Here is a 20,716-nt window from a genome sequence, read left to right on the forward strand (position 1 = left end):
GCCGCGTACACACGAGAGGATTGTCCGTCCAACTAAGTCCGTCAGACAATCCGACAGACAGTCCATCCTACTTTTGAATGAACGGACTTGACCACACACGATGAACAGACAGTCCATTGAAAGCTTGCGCGATGACGTGTACAGCACGTACGACGGGACTAGAAATACGACGTCCAATACACTGCAATGCAACCTTCGGACGTGTAAATCCTTTCTGAGCATGCGCCATACTTAGTCCGTCCAACTAGCCTACTCACGAGCGGACTGTCCGCTGAAACCAAAGTTGGACGGACTGTATTACGGAAGTTCCGAAAGACTTAGTCCGCCAGACTGTCCGCTGAAAAAGTCAGCTGAAGCCCACACACGAGCGGACTGTCCGCTGAAACACGTTTCAGCGGACTAAGTTGGACGGACAATCCTCTCGTGTGTACGCGGCCTAAATGTTGTATTTGCCATAAAATCTTCTGCCTTGCTGGCTAGCAATTTACTTTATGTTGTACACCAAGCCACAAATGTGCAGCTTGGTCTAAAATCTCTGCATCCTTTGGGTGGTGGGACAAATCTGTGAGCATGTGCTGGATTTACGCAATCTCAGGCCGGGCCAATCAAGATGGCTAAAGACGCCAAGCATAGAAGAAGACTTGAAGACAATGCCAGCAGTGGCAACAGAGCAACAAGGAAGATTGTGGACATTGCATTGCTGCTTTGAAAAGTAAATGTGCCATAATGTGCAAGTACTGTGTGGTAAACATATTTGCACAATATGGCAAGCGCCCACCCACCACGATGCAAGCTTATGTTCACTTTAACCGCTTCAGCTCAGAAGATTTTAACCCCTTCCTGACCAGAGCACTTTTTGCGATTCAGCACTGGGTCGCTTTAACTGACAGTTGCCCAGTCATGTGACGTTGCACCCAAACAAAATTGAGCTTTCCTTTGGTGGTATTTGATCACCTCTGCGGTTTTTATTTTTTGCTCTATAAACAAAAAAACAAAACAAAAAAAAGACAATTTTGAAAAAAAATAATATTTTTTACTTTTGTGCTATAATAAATATCCCCCAAAAATATCTAAAAAAAATATTTTTTTCCTCAGTTTAGGCCGATATGTATTCTACATATTTTTGGTAAAGTGTATATTGATTGGTTTGCACAAAGGTTATCGCGTCTACAAAATAGGGGGTTGGTTTTTGACATTTTTATTATCATTTTTTTTTTTACTAGTAATGGCGGCAATCTGTGATTTTTATCGGGACTGCGACATTATGGCGGACACGTCAGGCAATTTTGACACATTTTTGGGACCATTGGCATTTTTACAGCGATCAGTGCTATAAAAATGCATTGATTACAATAAAAATGTCACTGGCAGGGAAGGGATTAACACTAGGTGGCGATCAAGGGGTTAATTGTGTTCCTTAGTGTGTGTTCTAACTGAAAGAGGGAGGGGACTGTGTAGGGGAGGAGATTTCTGTTCATACTCTGTATAAACAGACAATCTGTCACTTCTCCCCTCAGACAACCGGAAACGGTGTGTTTACACACACAGATCCTGGTTCCCCGAGCAATTGCAGGAGCCCAGCGGTGATCACAACCGCCAGGCATCAGCTCCATGGGCGAGCAGGGGGCTTGTGGCCCTAGTGGCCACAGGAACACAGGATGAAGCGACGTTACATAAGGTCGTTTCGCCCAGCTGGTCAGCAAGACTAACTCCAGTGAATACTTTTTTTAATTTATAATCATGTAGGGAAGGGTAGATCTTTTGTCCATGTTTTGTATTATTATCCATGTACCTGTTAGAGAGATCTCTTATGGCCTGTGTCTTAATGCACACATTAAGAAAATCGTACAATAATTAGATTTTTAGTACACAGATTTCGAGAGACGATCACAACAGTTCATCCAATATAATCCAGATGGGACAAACACAAACGTTTTTCTTGTACGATACCAGAACTTTTTTATTTAATCAGTACAGTTGTCATTAGAAAATACAATACAAATACACTACAACACATTACATCACTTCTAAATTTTTAATCTGTTGTACGAAAATGTTCGTATCTTTTATGGCTGAGTGGTATCCACTCGCTTTATGTTTTAGTCCTTCATAGGATAACTGTAGTGTTACAGAAAACGGTGTCAAAGCCCTTCCCCGCCGCTCTGGGCTTCTCTTCTCAGTCAAACTAGGTACTTAATCTGTCGTGTGCAGGTATGATTCAAGGCCATAGAGATGAATGACAAACCCACATCTCTGCACCAAGCATTGATGCACTAACATTATAGTTATCCTAAAGTGATCCTGTGCCTAAAATCAATATGCATATAGAGACCCATAAGCCCAGGTAATCATACTATAATTCCAATAAAGTTTCTCCCAGGGCTTTTATTCCACAAAAGGAATCAACTAGAGCAAAACTTATTAATATATTAATTTGTATTGGTATAAACATTAAAATTAAAATCCACATATAGTTTAAAATATGTGCTCTGGTATACCCCATTTTACAAATAATGATGTGGATTTGAATTGTATGTGGATTTGAATGTTTGTACCAATAAAAATGAATATATTAATAAGTTGGGCACTAGCTAATTCCAGGAGCGGCCGTTCCACCCCTCCCCCCCCCCCCCCCCCCCCAGTTTGCATGCGGGGATTCATGTGGAGCGCCAGACTCATAGGTTTCTAAGAGGTTTTTTTCAAGCCACTTGATTAGAACCCGAGGTTTTAATTGGCTTCAAAAAGGTTGAGGCCACTCACTTGTGACACCAGCAAATTCATTTTTGCTATTTCTTCCAGGTTCTCCTCCCAGCCAATCAGGACAGAAGGCGGATCCTGTTGGCCAGGAGGAGAAGCTGAGGAAGCCGTGGAGGGGCTAAGTGCGGAGGACCGTGGAGGGGCTAAGTGCAGAGGGACCATGGAGGGATGAGTTCGGGGGACTGTGGAGGGGCTGAGTACAGACCTCCCCTCAAAATGTTTAGCACCAGCCACCACTGGTTGATCCCTTTTGCTGCATAAAAGCCCTGGGAGAAACTTATTGGAATTACACTTTAATCTCCATTCCCCAGCAGCAAAACTCATGATTGATTTGTTCCCTTGAGTAGGAGGACCATCCTGTGTAATGTAAAGCTATGTACACCTAATAGGATTTTCCGACAACAAAACCGTGGAAATAGCCAATGCGCCTCTTATGCTTGATTCCAAGCATGCATGAACTTTTGTGTGAAATTGTGTACACACGCTCAGAATTTCCAACAACAAGTCTTGTTGGAAAATTTGAGAACCTGCTCTCAAACACTTGTTGGCGGAAATTCCGACAACAAATGTTCTATGGAGCATACACATGGTCGGACTTTCCGACAACAAACTCACATCCAACATTTGTTGTCTGAAAATCCTATCGTGTGTACGGCCAATAAGAGTTGCTTAAGTCGTAGGTTACACAGGTCTCTGAACTCATGCAATAACGCTGGTGATTGCCCAACTTTGGCAAAGCAAGAAACATTGGTTACTCCCGTTCGTGGTTTTTCAAAGGAAGGTTTTTTTAGTCTAAAGATTTCAGGTAAAATATAGATTTGCAGCAGTTCATATGTTTTTTAATGCTCTGTGATATTTAAAGTGTTCAGTGGACATATAACGAAACACTCCTGTTTGTTTTGAAGGGGAGAATGACTGAAATGGAATATGAACTTTCAGGAAGTGACTTATATGCAGCAAGGTTTGGAGAAGCTATTACTAATCTCGGTGACCTGGATACTGATGGATTTGAAGGTTGGTTCCTGCTTATATTATTACTACATTATATGGACTGTTTCTACAAGGTGAACAGTACAGTGAGCACTAAGCTGATATCAACTGAATAGCTCTGTAAAGCCTGCAAGCCTTTATGTATTAAACATGGATATGGGGTAGTTACGTTTCACTGTTAGGTTAATTCAGACAGGAATATCCAACCCATCCATTTGCTGGTACAATTATTCTTAGGCCCATGCCACCTCCTGTTATAGTCAATGTGTGCCCTGAGACGATTTAGTTTGCATATGTAGCGCTATACAAGTTATTCATTCATTCATTCATTCATAAAGTTCATTTTTTTTTCTGTGTTTGGGTATTTCAATTACTGGGGGTTCTGTTATCTATTTTTCCCAACCATGGGGAAAAAATGCGCAGAATCTTGCTACTGTTGTCTGGGTCCTCTATGGAATGTAGGCTCAGTGCTTGTATGTGGGCATTTATGTCCCCCCATGTTTTTTCTGTTATAAATAAAAACACCTGACCTGTTTAATCTCTCCTAAGGCTTTAGAACTGCATTTTTTCCAAAAAACAACAACAAAGGGATAGCTGGATTGTGGTGCTCTGTTGTCTCTGTAGACCACCCAGAATAAACACATTAAAAACAATGATTAAGATAAAAGTGGAAACCCAGATGGGCAATGGACCTTGTCAAACAGCTTTCAGCTAATTTCCTGGTGTTTTATTTTTGTAAATATTTTTATTGCTTTTTACACTTAAAGCGGAAGTAAACCCATCCATAAAACAGTTTCATTTCCGGCACGTGCCGGAAATGTAACACTCTAATTGGTTGTGCTCTCAACCAAACTGTCAAACAATCCAATGGCTGGTGTCATAACTGATCACATGTGCAGCTTCATGGCAGTTGTAGATTAACCACTTTCAGACCGGACCATTTTGCTGGTAAATGACCAGAGGTCTTTTTACACTTTGGCACTGCGCTGCTTTAACTGGTAATTGCGCGGTCATGCAATGTTGTACCCAAACAAAATTTGCGTCCTTTTCTTCCCACAAATAGAGCTTTCTTTTGATGGTATTTGATTGCCTCTGCGATTTTTATTTTTTGCGATATAAACGTAAAAAGACCGCAAATTTTGAAAAAAAATGATATTTTCTAATTTTTGTTATTAGAAAAATCCAATAAACTCAATTTTAGTCATACATTTAGGCCAAAATGTATTCAGCCACATGTCTTTGGTAAAAAAAAAGTCAATAATTGTATATTTATTGGTTTGCGCAAAAGTTGTCACATCTACAAACTAAGGTACGTTTTCTGGAATTTACGCAGCTTTTAGTTTACGACTGCCTATCTCAATTCTTGAGGTGCTAAAATGGCAGGGCAGTACAAAACCCCCCCAAATGACCCCATTTTGGAAAGTAGACCCCCTAAGGAAATTGATAAGAGGCATGTTGAGCCCATTGAATATTTTATTTTTTTGCCTCAAGCGATTGAATAATGACAAAAAAAAAAATTTTTTTTCTTTTTTACACAAAGTTGTCACTAAATGATATATTGCTCACACATGCTATGGGCGTATGTGAAATGACACCCCAAAATAAATTCTGCTGCTTCTCCTGAGTACGGGGATACCACATATGTGGGACTTTTTGGGAGCCTAGCCGCGTACGGGGCCCCGAAAACCAAGCACCGCCTTCAGGCTTTCTAAGGGCGTTACAGTTTTGAAGGCCATAAAATGCCAAGATGGCACAACCCCCCCCCCCCCCCCAAATGACCCCATTTTGGAAAGTAGACACCCCTAAATTTAGGGGTACACTAGTGAGACTAGGTAATAAATGGCGGGTGCCCTGAAACTATAAAAAAATAACTAACCAACCAGCGTCACCTGTAACAGTTATATGGTGATCACTGGTGAAAGGGTTAACTAGGGGGCAATCAGGGGGCTTTATGCGGTAGTATATGGGAGTCCCTGGCGCTATAAAAAGCTGCAGCTAACCTAAATACCTACCTGCCTAACTAGCGTCACCTGTGACACTAATACAGCGATCAGAAAAACGATCGCTTATTAGGCTGGGTTCACACTGGAGCGATGCGGGAACGCCACGAATGCGCGGCGGGTTCCCGCATCGCATGCCTCCCGGCGGCAGTTCACACTGCCCTATGCGAACTGCTGGGAGTGTCAGTGAAATGTTACTGACACCCCCAGATCAGTTCGCATATCGCAGTGCGATCTGCAAACTCGGATCGCATGGTGTGAACACCCATGCGATCCGATTCTGCTGCGGGCCAAAAAAAGGGTCCCGTGCGAATTTGCGGCGGGTGTGGCGGGTGCGGCAAATGGCTGAACTCGAATCGCACAGAGATCGGATGTGATTTGCACTGCAGTGCGGTGCGAATCACATCCGTTCTCATAAACCGCTGCAATGTGAACCCAGCCTTAGTGACACTGGCGACGGGGGGTGATCACGGGGTTAAACCTTTATTGGGGGGGTTAGGGGGGTACCTTAGAACTAAAGGGGGCTAACCCTAACTGCCCTAACAGTTATTAGTCACAAATGACACCCGCTGGGTGATCGGGGGTTAAACCTTTATTAGGTAATAAATGGCGGGTGCCCTGAAACTATAAAAAAATAACTAACCAACCAGCGTCACCTGTAACAGTTATATGGTGATCACTGGTGAAAGGGTTAACTAGGGGGCAATCAGGGGGCTTTATGCGGTAGTATATGGGGGTCCCTGGCGCTATAAAAAGCTGCGGCGAACCTAAATACCTACCTGCCTAACTAGCGTCACCTGTGACACTAATACGGTGATCAGAAAAATGATCGCTTATTAGGCTGGGTTCACACTGGAGCGATGCGGAAACGCCGCGAATCCGCGGCGGGTTCCCGCATCGCATGCCTCCCGGCGGCAGTTCACACTGCCCTATGCGAACTGCTGGGAGTGTCAGTGAAATGTTACTGACACCCCCAGATCAGTTCGCATATCGCAGTGCGATCTGCAAACTCGGATCGCATGGTGTGAACACCCATGCGATCCGATTCTGCTGCGGGCCAAAAAAAGGGTCCCGTGCGAATTTGCGGCGGGTGCGGCGGGTGCGGCGAATGGCTGAACTCGAATCGCACAGAGATCGGATGTGATTTGCACTGCAGTGCGGTGCGAATCACATTCGTTCTCATAAACCGCTGCAATGTGAACCCAGCCTTAGTGACACTGGCGACGGGGGGTGATCACGGGGTTAAACCTTTATTGGGGGGTTAGGGGGGTACATTAGAACTAAAGGGGGCTAACTCTAACTGCCCTAACAGTTATTACAGTCACAAATGACACCAATGCAAAAAAAAAAAATGACATTGGTGTCACTGTGACTGGGGGGCAGGGGTAATTGGGGGGGTGATCGGGGGGTAAAGGGGGGGTGTGAGTGTGCCTGGCATGTTCTACTGTGTGTGTAGAGTGTTGGTGCAACTCACCGATCCGCTCTCCTCCGTGTCGGAACGAAAAATACCGACACGGAGGAGAGAATACATCACTTCCTCTCCTGTGTTTACATTACAGGAGAGGAAGTGATGTCACGGGGGATTTCTATTCGTCGGGAGCGATCGCGAGGGGGTGGCCATGAATGAATGGCCGCCCCCTCGTCCCGGATCGCTCCCGGACGAAAACCGACCGCCACAGGCACCGGGCGGGGGCCCGATCGGGCCCCCGACCCGCGGGAGGCAAGGGACGTACATGTAAGCCCTTATGCCTGCCCGTGCCATTCTGCCGACGTACATCGGCGTGCGGCGGTCGGCAACTGGTTAAACAGAGGAAAAGATGGCAGCTTCCTTGGCTGAAAACGATAGTGGGGGGTTCACTTACACTTTAATACAAATACAAGTCAAGAGCAACTTGCAAAACAAAACTATCCTCATTTGTCTTGTGTACAATAGTTATTGAAGCAGAGTTAATAGAGACAATCAAGAATTGTACAAGATTACATCAGCAAGTATCTCTAGATGTTAGCAAAAAGTAGAAAGGGTACAATCAAATGTAATCCAGGGGTGCAAGATACATTTAAAATTCATAGTGGTTTCTTACAAAGGTCATTGGTGAGTTTATATAACAGGAGGTCTGTATTTACCAACTTCCTTCATTCTGCCAAGAATGGAAAGCATGGACTCTTCCATGTTAAAAGGATGGCCTTTTTGCATAAAAAATACAACATTTGAAGTAGAATCACATCATATTTTTGGAACTACAGACATTGGGGAGACCCAATGCAGGTGAGCTGAAGTTGTTTATATTTGTAGATGTTGTCTGCTACAGCACTGAGATGTTAATGATGGCTCCATTGACCATATGCCAAATGTAAAAATGCATGTGTAAAAAGTTTGTTGTAATATGTGGAAGCCTGGGGCCATCAGCCAGCCATATTGTTGAAAACATACCATCCTTTTTTTTTTGCAAAAACAGGCAAACCGAAATATAGCTTATCCTCAAAAAACAAAAAAAAAAAAAACAAACAAACAGAAATAGTCTATCAGATAGGTGCTGATTTCTTCCTTCAGCCTTTCAAGCTTCTTGTAATCAAGATTTGGAGGTTGATTCTCACGCAAAGGTCTTTCCAAACCTCAAAATTCCCAGTCTCAAGTGAGGTCTTACCAAACCAGACAGTACTAAAAATCAGTCCTCCCCTCTCTAACTGGAATATCTTGAAAACCACTTAACCTGTATGGGTGAGAACCCCTGAGCACTAACAATGCTTCTTGAGCTCTCCCTTAAAGAGAACCACAACCCAAATAATGAAGAAATATATTTCCCTCCGTGACCCATACTTGGCATCCTGTACAGTGTGTAAACCCAAAATCTATTTTTCAGTATGCTTTTTCTAAGCATAATTTTTTTTTTGTGAATTTATTTGTAAAACTGCAAAGTTTTTTTTACATAGGGCTGCTGCCCCACAATTAGTAGCAGCATTGCCAGTCTGCCATGTTCAGTTGATTGTTTATCTAAATTAGCCCAATGGCCAACCAAAGGAGCTCACATGGCAGGCTGACAACGTTGTGTATTGTGAAGCAATGACTTAACATTGTCAGTTTGCAACAGAATTTGCTGTTACTTGCAGGATTACCAGGTAAGAAAATTTAGGTTCACAAAAGCTTTGCTTCAAAATGTTATAAAGTGGGGCATTATGGCAGTCATACTGAAAAATAAATGTAGGGTTTACTTACACTTTAAAGAAAATCTAGCATACTAAATATTGTCGCACTTTAACAGCTACAGGGATATGCCTGATGAAGGGGTCCTGCGTGACATTGTCTCAGGTACAAAAAGTGAATGGAAATCCAAAATCCAAAATGTTGGAGTTGTCATAGGGAAGGGAGGTAGAAAGTTTTCCAATGGTGACACCTGTTCCAGTGGCAACTGTATAAGTGGGTATTTCCCCTGCCTTTGTCACTGGACCAAGAAATTAGGTATATAAAAAGGAAAAAATGTGTCTTTACTACTTGCTTTAGTCTTTTGCAAACAAATTAGTAAAAGTTTTAGGAACTGATCAGAATGGAAAATTATTAAAATGAAGTTGGTATTGTAAGTAGAGAGATTCCCCATCATGCACTTGTGTTACTGTCAAATAGTCTCATACACCAAGACTGACAATTGTCCCTTTTAAGCATCCTTTTACATGTGTATCTGTGAATGTTGTAATCCAACCTTTTTTAACATTGGTAACTTTTTGTGTTAGGTTTACTGGTCCTTAAAGATTGTTCTGCAAAACAAAATAACCACTAAAAGTGGTAAACACACCCAAGTAGCATAAGCCAAAGAGCCCACAAAACATGTAAAGTTAGTAAAGGACTAATTACATATGTACGTGAACTGAAACTGCTTTTACAGATTGTGGTAACGCACTTTACACGAGGCGAGGTATATGTTAGTTCTCTATGGGTTTTACTCTGAATACTGTGGCTTCAAGCATTTATAGGCGTATAATTAAATTAATTTCATAAGTTGTAAGCAAAATACTATAATAATCTTTTACAATCAGAGCATTTTTTTTGCTCTCTAAGCTCTTGGGTTTTTGTGGACCTTAAACTGTCAGCTTTGTATGCATCCTAATAAGAAGACACATTCTGTTTAAAGTAGAACTATGGCCAAACTATAAAATCATGTGAGGTAGACTTCCAATACCAGTAAGAATTAGGGACATGCAGTGAGGTCAGTGGCTGTTGAGGCACTGGCTAGTATCAGAGCCAGATACACACAGGTTACATACACTGAGATCGTTAGAGCGAGAGCAATAATTCTAGCACTAGACTCCTCTGTAACTCTAAACATGTAACCTGTAAAAAAAATTACAGCGTCACCTATGGAGATTTTTATGTACTGAAGTTTGGCGTCATTCCACAAGTGTGCGCAATTTTAAAGCGCGACATGTTAGGTATCTATTTATTTGATGTAACATCATCTTTCACATGCTACAAAATAAATCGGGCTAACTTTAGTGGGGGATTTTTTGTATTCATGAAACAGATTCTTTCCAAAAAAAAAACGCGTTTGAAAAATTACTGAGCAAATACCGTGTAACATAAAAAGTTGCAACGACCACCATTTTATTCTCTAGGGTGTCTGCTAAAATATATATAATGTTTGGGGGGTTCTGAGTAATTTTCTAGCAAAAAAAAAAAATATTTGTACATGTAGGAGAGAAATGTCAGAATTGGCCTGGGTGGAAAGGGGTTAATTACCATAAATAAGTAATATACAAATAATTATTATATATTGTTTTTAAGGTAATTTACTATATTTTCTAAAACTGCACTCAAGCAGGTGGCTTAATGGGCAAATTACTGAAGTTTGAAGTTATAACTTCCAACCAGTAATTTCACAGCAAATAGATAAATAATACTTTATTGTGTTATAACATATAGCATATGAATATATGATTTAGCTGGATTAAAACAGTACCTTTTCAGTAGAAGCAGATTCTAATTTCCCTCTTAACTGTGTGAGAAAAACATGGGATTGTGGGCAAATCTTATACCCATAAACCCATGTTTTTCCTTCTAGTTAAGAGGGCTGGGCCAGAAGGGAGTAGGTGTCTTTTAGACACATGCCCCCTTTTATGACACTGCAGTGAGAGGTGTGCTTCCACTACAGCATTTTTATTGGACAGCTTGGGCCAGTGATACTTTACCATTGGTCCAAGGTTCCAAGCTGTCCATTGAGCTCAGTGCCTCTGACAAGAAGTGAGAGGCACTGTGAGCTCATCCTCTCAGTCTGCTGCAAACAAAGGGTGCCAGCTTGTATTTAAACTAGCCGCTCTGTATGTAGATTCTGACAAGCGGTGCAATGAGTCCCGTATCTATGGAACCATAGGTCTTAGGAGCCCCCAATTTTAACCAGTGGTGGGGTAGGACTTCACTTTTTTTTTAAGTTCATGGCAGGTGCACCATGAGGCACATGCCTCCCCTGACTGCATGTCCCTGGTAAGAATGTGCGCTCTGTTTACTGGAACACTTTGTAAATAGACAGTATGTTGATCATGCCAACAGAACCACTGGATAGGCACTTCCTTTAATAGAATAGTAACCTTCTTCTGCAATTAAATCAATGTAGCATGTCATTCTTGTTGCTGCTGCAGCTGTTTAGTTGTTGGTTCATTTAGTAGCCCTAGCAGTGAAAAACTATCCCTAGCTCATTAAACTATTTGCAGAAGCTTAGGAAAATATTATTAAAGCTCTGCTCAGTCCCATTACACCCCATCCAGCACTGTATAAAGTAAACCTAGGGCATTTCCTGTAAACTTGCCAACACACACACAATTCCAAAGTTTTCCTAATGGTTATTTAATCTACCCATCACATTAAACAATCAATAGGGAGACTTGGAAGGCAAGGCCAAGCTCAACTTTTACAGAAAAAGTCAAGATTTTATGATACAATGAGCTACTTATATCTCTTGAACCTTTCTGTCACGATCTGGAGTCAGGCTCAGAGACCAATAGCTATAGCAGCAGAGCAGATATTCACACAGGTCACCCTGGCTGATGGCACGGGTTCACCTGAGGTGCGGGGTCTAAGCACTAACCGGTATTCACCAGAGCTCCCAAAGGTGGAGATGGGCTTGGCTGCGTGTTAGTGCCAGGTCGCGGTCCTCAGGATAGCCCCACCAGGAGGTGAGCAAGCCGGGGGTCTGGTAGCAGATATAGCAGGTAGAGATCAAGCAGAAGCGTAGTTGAGAAACAAGCCAAAAGTCGGTAACCAATAGTTGCAGGTTGGGATTCAGCAGAAGCGTAGTCCAGGAGCAAGCCAAATGTCGGTAACGAAAGGTAGCAAGGATACGGTCGGCAGCAGGAGAGATAGAAGCAAGATATTGGCTGGTAAAGGCACAATATTCTGGCAAGGAGGAAGTGCAGAGACGTGGCTTATATAGGAAGTTCATGGGAGGAGCAAAGGGTTCAAGGTTCAAGGCAAACAAGATTCAAGACATGATCACTAAAGGAACTGTCCAAGGAACTGTCCAAGGAACTGTCCAGCATTCCAGGTGGCTCAGCAAGCAGAGTCACTGCCAGACACACCAGAGGTCCCAGGTTCAAGCCCAGGTCCTAACAGTACTCCCCTCCTCCCAGGACGTCCCCTGGATGTCTTAGGGCCAGGTTTCTGAGGAAACCTCTGGTGGAATTCCCTTGTTAATCTAGGGGCATGAACATTCTCCTCAGGCTCCCAAGAATTTTCTTCTGGCCCATATCCTTCCCATTGAACCAAATATTGCAATTTGTTCCTAGAGATCCTGGAGTCAAGAATTTTTCCCACCACAAATTCTTCTTCACCCTGTACCTCGACAGGTGGGGGAGGAGGATGAATTCTTCCAGAAAAAGTATTTTCATGAAATGGTTTGAGTAGTGATATATGAAACACAGGGTGAATCTTCATATTGTCAGGAAGTTTTAGGCGAAAAGTGACCGGGTTGATTTGAGCAGAAATCTCAAAAGGTCCCATAAACTTTTGACCCAACTTAGCACATGGAACTTGAACTTTTAAATTTTTGGTAGATAACCAAACTTTCTCACCTACTTGAAAAGTGGGAATTGACCTACGATGTCTGTCAGCAGCCCTCTTGTAATATTCCTGCGCCTCCTTCAATGTATCAGTCAATTTCTCCTGGATCTCATGTAATGAAGTTAGTCTGTTGGTAACAGCAGGAATTGAAGTTGAGATGGGGAGATCAGGAATAAAAACTGGATGATACCCCGTGTTTAAGAAAAATGGGCTTTGGGGTGTGGAACTATGTTTAGAGTTATTATAAGCAAACTCTGCCGTAGGAAGGTAGTCCACCCAGTCATCCTGAAGATAACTCACGAAGCATCGAAGGTATTGCTCCAGAGTTTGATTGGTCCTCTCGGTCTGACCATTAGACTGCGGATGAAAAGCCGAGGACAGATTAACTGTTACACCCAAAGCTGAGCAAAAACTTCTCCAAAATTTTGAGGTAAACTGTACCCCTCTGTCAGACACCACATCATCAGGAATTCCATGAAGTTTAAAAACTTCTCTAACCATTACCTCAGCAGTATGTTCGGCGGAGGGTACCCCTTTAACTGGAATAAAATGAGCCATCTTAGTGAGACGGTCAACGACTACCAGAATGGTGGTCATCCCTTTTGAAAGAGGAAGGTCAACCACAAAGTCCATAGAAATTGACCCCCATGGTCTTGATGGAACAGGTAGTGGTAGAAGTAACCCCAGAGGAGAAGATCGAGGTGTCTTATTGCGAGCACAGGTTAGACATGAAGCCACATAACTCTTAACATCTTTCTTGTACCCAGGCCACCAAAAGGAACGTGATAAGAGTTCTTCTGTTTTAGAAACCCCAAAATGACCAGCAAGCTTAGAGTCATGTACCAACCTGAGGGCTTCTACCCGAACTGATTCAGGTACATAGAGGCAATGCGCTTGAGTCCAAAAACCATTGTTGTACTTGAGGTTAATGTCCTTAGGAGGATTATTAAGAAGTGGGTCATTCTCATACCCCTCCTTGAGAAGATTAAGAAATGTCTTTGAACTCATGGCCCCTAGAAAGTTCTTTTGAGGCAGGATTGTACATTCAGAGGTGCTTTCCTGGAGAGGCCCAGACAACATCCGTGATAGGGCATCAGCCTTACCATTCCTTGACCCAGGGCGGTATGAAATAACAAAATTAAACCTGGAAAAGAAAAGGGTCCAACGTGCTTGTCTAGATGACAACCTTTTAGCAGACCTAATAAATTCTAAATTTTTATGATCGGTGAGAACGGTTACAGGGTGCTTAGCTCCTTCCAGCAGATGCCTCCACTCAGAAAATGCTTCCTTAATTGCCAGCAGCTCCTTGTTTCCAATGTCATAATTCATCTCGGCTGAAGACATCAGTCGAGAGAAATAAGCACAAGGATGAAGCTGCATTTTTTCTCCCATTCGCTGAGAAAGGATAGCTCCTACAGCAGAATTAGAAGCATCAACTTCTACGATGAAAGGTAGTTCTGGATCTGGATGTACCAGGATTGGTGCAGAAGTGAAGAGAGTCTTCAGTTTACTAAAGGCAGCCTGTGCCTCAGGAGACCACAAAAAGGGCACCCCTTTCTTTGTCAACTGTGTGATTGGAGCAATTACCCTAGAGAAATTCCTTATAAATCTTCTGTAAAAGTTGGCAAAACCAACAAATCGCTGTATCTCTTTAACATTCTTAGGGGCGGGCCAATCCACCACAGCTTTGATCTTATCGGGATCCATGCTTACCCCTTCAGAAGAGATTATGTATCCCAAGAACTGAATCTGAGTTTGTTCAAACTCGCATTTCTCTAATTTTATGTAAAGTTGATTTCGCCTTAATCTCTCGAGAACAATACAGACATGCTTGCGGTGTTCTTCCAAAGTATCAGAGAAAATGAGAATGTCATCCAAATATGCTATTACAAACTGATCAAGCAAATCTCGAAAGACATCATTAATAAAATGTTGAAAAGTTGCAGGAGCATTGCAAAGCCCAAAGGGCATGACCAAAGACTCAAAATGTCCATATCTGGTTCTGAAAGCAGTTTTCCATTCATCACTGGAACGAATGCGGACAAGGTTGTATGCCCCCCGTAAATCTAATTTGGTAAAGAGCTTGGCAGAGCGGAGTCTCTCAAGCATTTCTGGAATCAGTGGGAGTGGATAGCGATTCTTAATTGTGATCTTATTTAAATCTCTGTAGTCAATACACGGACGCAGGGTGGAGTCCTTTTTCGTCACGAAGAATAAGGCTGCGCCAGCAGGAGAGGTTGAGTGTCTGATAAAACCCTTCTCAAGATTCTCATTAATCCACTCCCTGAGCACTTTCAGTTCAGGTTCTGATAAAGAATAAAGGCGACCAAATGGTATTTCTGCCCCTGGAAGCAATTCAATGGGACAATCATAACAGCGATGAGGAGGCAGCTGATCTGCGTTCTTTTTATCACAAACGTCCCGAAACTCACGATATTGTGGAGGTAGCTTGTCATATGACTGGATAGTTGCCAAAACTGCTTGTAAATCTTGGGTTGGTGGAGGGCTTATTTGATCAGATTCTTTGCAATGTTTCTTGCAATGGTCAGATGTAAAGCTTAAAGAACGTGTCTCCCAGTTGATGGAGGGATTATGGATAGAGAACCAAGGAATGCCCAGGATAATAGGGAACTTGGGTGATGTAATCAGCTCAAAGCTGATAGTCTCCTGATGGTCAGTTTCAATTAGGAGTTTAAGTGGGATTGTCTCGTGGGTAACAGGGCCTGAAGTCAAAGGTGAGCCATCCACAGTTTCCATATCAATTGGGGCAAGTTTATTTCTTATTTGAATGTTATTACTTTGGGCAAATTCGATGTCGATGAAGTTTCCCCCAGCCCCTGAGTCCAGCATAGCAGAGCAAGGTATTTCATTGCTTTCAACAATAAGCTTTATAGGGATGACAAAATGAGTTGATAAAGAATTAACTTTATTTGCTTCCTGAATCAAAGGAGAGATGGACTGAGAAATTGAGTTTATTTGTTCAGATACTGTAACATCCATTGCTGCAATTGTTCTTTTAAATTTATTGGGACAATTAACTGCGTAATGTCCAGAGTCTCCACAATAAAGACATAAGTTTTCTGAACGTCGTCTTTCTTTCTCCTGAGTAGTAATAGATCTTTTAATAGCATCCACCTGCATAGGTTCAGGAGTGTCAGAATCAGGAAAAACTCTTGGAACCTTAGGAGGATACTGAGTAGAAGAAAAACGCATGCCACCATTACTGCCTAGGATTCCCAGTCTCTCCTTTCTCCTTTCAGTAAGTCTCTGATCAATTCGAATACATAATTTAATAAAAGCTTCAAGGTCATCAGGACTTTCTACTCTGGCAAGCTCATCTTTTACTTGTTCCGAGAGTCCTTGACGGAACTGACTCTTCTGTGCTGCTGGATTCCAATTGGTATCTGAGATCCAATGTCGGAATTCAGTTGTGTACTCTGCAACAGAGCGTCTTCCCTGACGTAAATTGTGCAATTTTGCCTCAGCAGTAGCACAGCGGTTAGGATCATCGAAAACTTGGTTCATCGCAGTCACAAAAGAATCAAAATTATCCAGGATGACATCATCTTTCTCCACATAAGGGGAGGCCCAGGCTAAGGCTTCCTCAGTCAGGAGGTTGATAATAAACAGCACCTTTTTCCTGTCAAAAGTGAATGCAGCAGGTTGCATCTGAAAGTATATACGACATTGATTAAGGAATCCTCTATAATGGCGGCGGTCTCCGCTAAACTTGAGTGGTAGGGGCATTCGTGCATTAATTTCTATGGCAGCAGTATCTCGGGCATGAAAATCCCGCAATTGTTTGTGTAGATCAAGGATTTCCTCTTGTAGACCTTTCATTTCAATTTGTAACTCAGAAAATTTTTCCTGGTAGTCAACACCAAATGCCTGTAACTCAGCGATTTGAACCCTGAGAGGAGCCACGGCAGCTGCTACAACGGCCTCCATGTTTTTGGCCAGAATATTCTGTCACGATCTGGAGTCAGGCTCAGAGACCAATAGCTATAGCAGCAGAGCAGATATTCACACAGGTCACCCTGGCTGATGGCACGGGTTCACCTGAGGTGCGGGGTCTAAGCACTAACCGGTATTCACCAGAGCTCCCAAAGGTGGAGATGGGCTTGGCTGCGTGTTAGTGCCAGGTCGCGGTCCTCAGGATAGCCCCACCAGGAGGTTAGCAAGCCGGGGGTCTGGTAGCAGATATAGCAGGTAGAGATCAAGCAGAAGCGTAGTTGAGAAACAAGCCAAAAGTCGGTAACCAATAGTTGCAGGTTGGGATTCAGCAGAAGCGTAGTCCAGGAGCAAGCCAAATGTCGGTAACGAAAGGTAGCAAGGATACGGTCGGCAGCAGGAGAGATAGAAGCAAGATATTGGCTGGTAAAGGCACAATATTCTGGCAAGGAGGAAGTGCAGAGACATGGCTTATATAGGAAGTTAATGGGAGGAGCAAAGGGTTCAAGGTTCAAGGCAAACAAGATTCAAGACATGATCACTAAAGGAATTGTCCAAGGAACTGTCCAAGGAACTGTCCAAGGAACTGTCCAGCATTCCAGGTGGCTCAGCAAGCAGAGTCACTGCCAGACACACCAGAGGTCCCAGGTTCAAGCCCAGGTCCTAACACTTTCATTGCTCTGAGTAGTCTTTATTATTTAACATGGCCTAGGGAATTAAAGTAGATGTAAATCTTCACATGTACCCAGTGAAGTGAACATCCTCAGATGATACACAGAGATGAAACAAATCTCTCTACATAAGTTTTACTTGTATATGTGCTGTCTTCAACTTCCTAGACTTTAGAAAGTGTACATAGTGTTAGAATTTTCTCTTCCTGTTCCACCACTGGGTGTGGATTCTTGGCATACACTTCTATTCTAACAGCTGATTGGAGGAAAGGCACACCCCCCCTCTCCACATAGGCAGAGGAAGGAAGAAACGTGCAGAGTTATGTTGTGAATAGACCAGCTGTCTGCTAATCTATTTCTATGCACCATCCCTGACACAAATTTCAGGCTGGTTTTAGTTGTCGGAGAGTCAGAAGTTATCATGCTGATAACAGAAGAACCGAGCACCTAAGAGGTTGTGGTCAGAACCATAGCATAGGTTAATAAGAGTAAACAACATGATTTTTAATATTGGAATATTATAGTTCTTTGTTACTCCTTGTATGGAAAGGGTGATTTCAATTGTAAGTCAGTCCAGTGTGGATATAAATTTCCAGTGTTTCCCATGAAATAGCTTTGTATTGGATCTGGTTTTATGTATATGGGATTTATTTAAGATGTACAATGTACATTAGTCTGAAATTTAAATAAAATAAAATACACACAAAAGTGTGCAATATGTTTACTTAGACAAGCTCTGTCGAAAAGCCTAATATTTCCTGCTGGTATGGTTGCCTATATGTCTTGGTACTCTTAGTACTAAAGTGATGAGAGACTCTTGGAGACCTCATGTAACAGGTGCTCTGTATTTTCTGGTTACGAGTTTTACCAGTCCTTGGAAATTAAAAAGTCATATATATTTTTAAGAGCTCCTGTACATCCTCAGTGTTTATACCAAGCTTTCTAGATGTTTACATGTGAATGCCTTTTTTAAAAATATGAACTTGACAAAGCTTCTAAAAGCTTCTTTGCATTCACCACAAACAGTTTCAGGACTTCAAAACAGCCACAGTCATAACAGATGGCAAAGTCTACCACAACCATTTAAGTAATTCCTGATTGTGTTGTGAGGCAGATATTTTATTCGAAAAAAAAATGTTTTTGGAATTTAAGGTACGCTATTCAGAGAATTTCTTTTTTAGGTTTAATATTAATATTTGGGTTACAATCTCAAGAATATATATATCAAGAATGGGAGCCCAGACCACAATGCTCTCCAATGCCAGGCCAAGAAAAGCAGGACAAGTGGTGGCTATCTGCAGATTTTTATGGGTGAAGAAATACTTATCCATGTAGATTAACAGGAATGTGGAACTCCTACCAGCACTCTAATGCTATCATTCACACTGTCAGGGCCTGGATTTGAACCCAGATCCTCTGCGGTGTCAGGCAATGTCTCTTCTTGCTGTGCTGCCTAGAATGCTGGACAGCACCTTGGACAATTCCTTGAATGACCCTGCCTTGAACCTTGGACTCTTTGTTACTCCTGCGAACTTCCTGATTTAGGGCACGTCTCCTCCTGTTTGCCAGAATACTGTGCTCTTTCCAGGCAGTATCTTGCTTTTGTCTTTTCTGTTGACGTCCATATCTTTGCTATCTTTGGCTTGTTTACTGAATACGCTTCTGTTTGATCCTTACCTGCTATATCTGCTACTAGACCCCGGGTTATTCACCTCTTGGTGGGGCAATCCTGAGGATTGCCACCTGGTACTTACATGCAGCTAAACCCATCTCCACCATCAGGAGCTCTGGTGAACACCGGTTATTACTTAGACTCTGCACCTTAGGTGAGCCTGCGTTATTTGCCAGGGTGACCTGCTTGAATACCAATTCTGCTGGTCAGTGGGAGTCCCTCTACTGCTATAGCTACTGGTCTCTGAGGCTGACCCCAGACCATGACACACACCAGTACTTTTGACTAATGTTACAAATGTCAGTATTGTCAGATTGTCAAGCATGTTCTTGATAAAAGTTCTTATCTTTATCATGGAGTGAGCAGTCCTCAGGAGTTAAGTGTCCTTACTGTCAGGTCACTTATACAGCGACTCTTAAGCTGCCCTTACACATTTTTTTCCCTGTTCAGCCTCAGGAGCTGAACAAGTGTAATCACTTGATTTGCCCATCCACAGTGAGCAGCATGGTTGGACCATGGGTGGACTAATCTGCAGTGCCAGGTATTGTATTCAGGCAGCTCGAATTGCGGCTGCCAGTATATCTAAGCAATGCTTGCATCTTAATGAATGCAGACACTCTTTGGCTGAAATTTTTCCACCTGGTTCCCTCATCAAAATTAAATTGAAAAAAATTAACTTTTTGTTGAGCCAAGTGGTGCTGAAAGTCCAACCCAGAGAACAAATTTAAAGCCAAAATTTGATCTGAGTATGACCAGCATTAGTGTAGGTGATCCAGACACCAGAAACGTTTGTACCATAAGATCTTTACCAAGTGATATGGCGATATGTATCAATTCTGTTGCATAGCAAGGTAATTCTAAGCAGAAGTAATGATAAAGATTCCACAACATAAGATAGATTTTTTTTATTGCATGCTTGATTCAAAAATGCCTCCCTCTGCTCTAAAGTAGCAAATGAAACCTGTCCTGACCACTTTTTAATGTGTCTATTTGGGGTGAAAAGTTGTCTTATTTTGATGCTAATCTGCTCCATCTTTAGTGGTAATTCTAAAGCAGACCTGTACAAATCTGCTTGAGTTAGGTGCCCAGGGTTGCAGAAGCAGGGGTTGGAAATATACAAAATATTGTTGCATCTCATTCAGAATGTATTGACAGATCCTTCTAATTTTATTGCTAATTTGCTTGTGCCCCATAGACTGCTCATCAGCCAAATTTTCAAATTTGCACCTATTTACAAAGTGCATGTTGATGGAATTCTTTCTAGTGGAGTTGACAATGGAGCCTCTACTATGTGGTTAGTTAGAATACATGTAGGCATAAAACAGTATTAAAAATCTTCCTTTAAATCTATCCTTAAATGTCCTTATACTTATACGATAACCAAGGATAACCAAGCATTTGGAGTGATTATTAGGCATACAATACATACTATGTTTTGTTTTTTTACTAAATGTTTCCATGTATTTTTAAAGGAAACTTGTCACCCTACCCTGTAGGTTACTTGAGCTGACAGCCTTCTGAAAATTCTAGTTATCTGGCTGTTGTGCTGACCACCTGGTTTTAATGCTTTAGGTTAAAATAAAATAAAAATACCATATGACCCGAGATGACTACACACGGCATTTTACCCTAA

The 20,716-nt window shown here is 42.2% G+C and overlaps 1 protein-coding gene across 1 annotated transcript in view; it reads left to right on the forward strand.

The window, feature by feature from the left end:
- Nucleotides 1–20,716, forward strand: part of ITGA4 (integrin subunit alpha 4) — a 222,425-nt gene that overhangs the window by 131,574 nt on the left and 70,135 nt on the right. The window contains exon 10 of the mRNA XM_077448120.1: nt 3,663–3,771. Within this exon, the coding sequence (XP_077304246.1) occupies nt 3,663–3,771 (109 nt within the window). The remainder of the gene's footprint in view (nt 1–3,662; nt 3,772–20,716) is intronic.

The sequence above is a fragment of the Lithobates pipiens genome, unplaced genomic scaffold (genome assembly GCF_037356315.1).
Source record: "Lithobates pipiens isolate NorthernLeopardFrog02 unplaced genomic scaffold, aLitPip1_a1.2 Scaffold_22, whole genome shotgun sequence".
Classification (NCBI taxonomy): domain Eukaryota; kingdom Metazoa; phylum Chordata; class Amphibia; order Anura; family Ranidae; genus Lithobates; species Lithobates pipiens.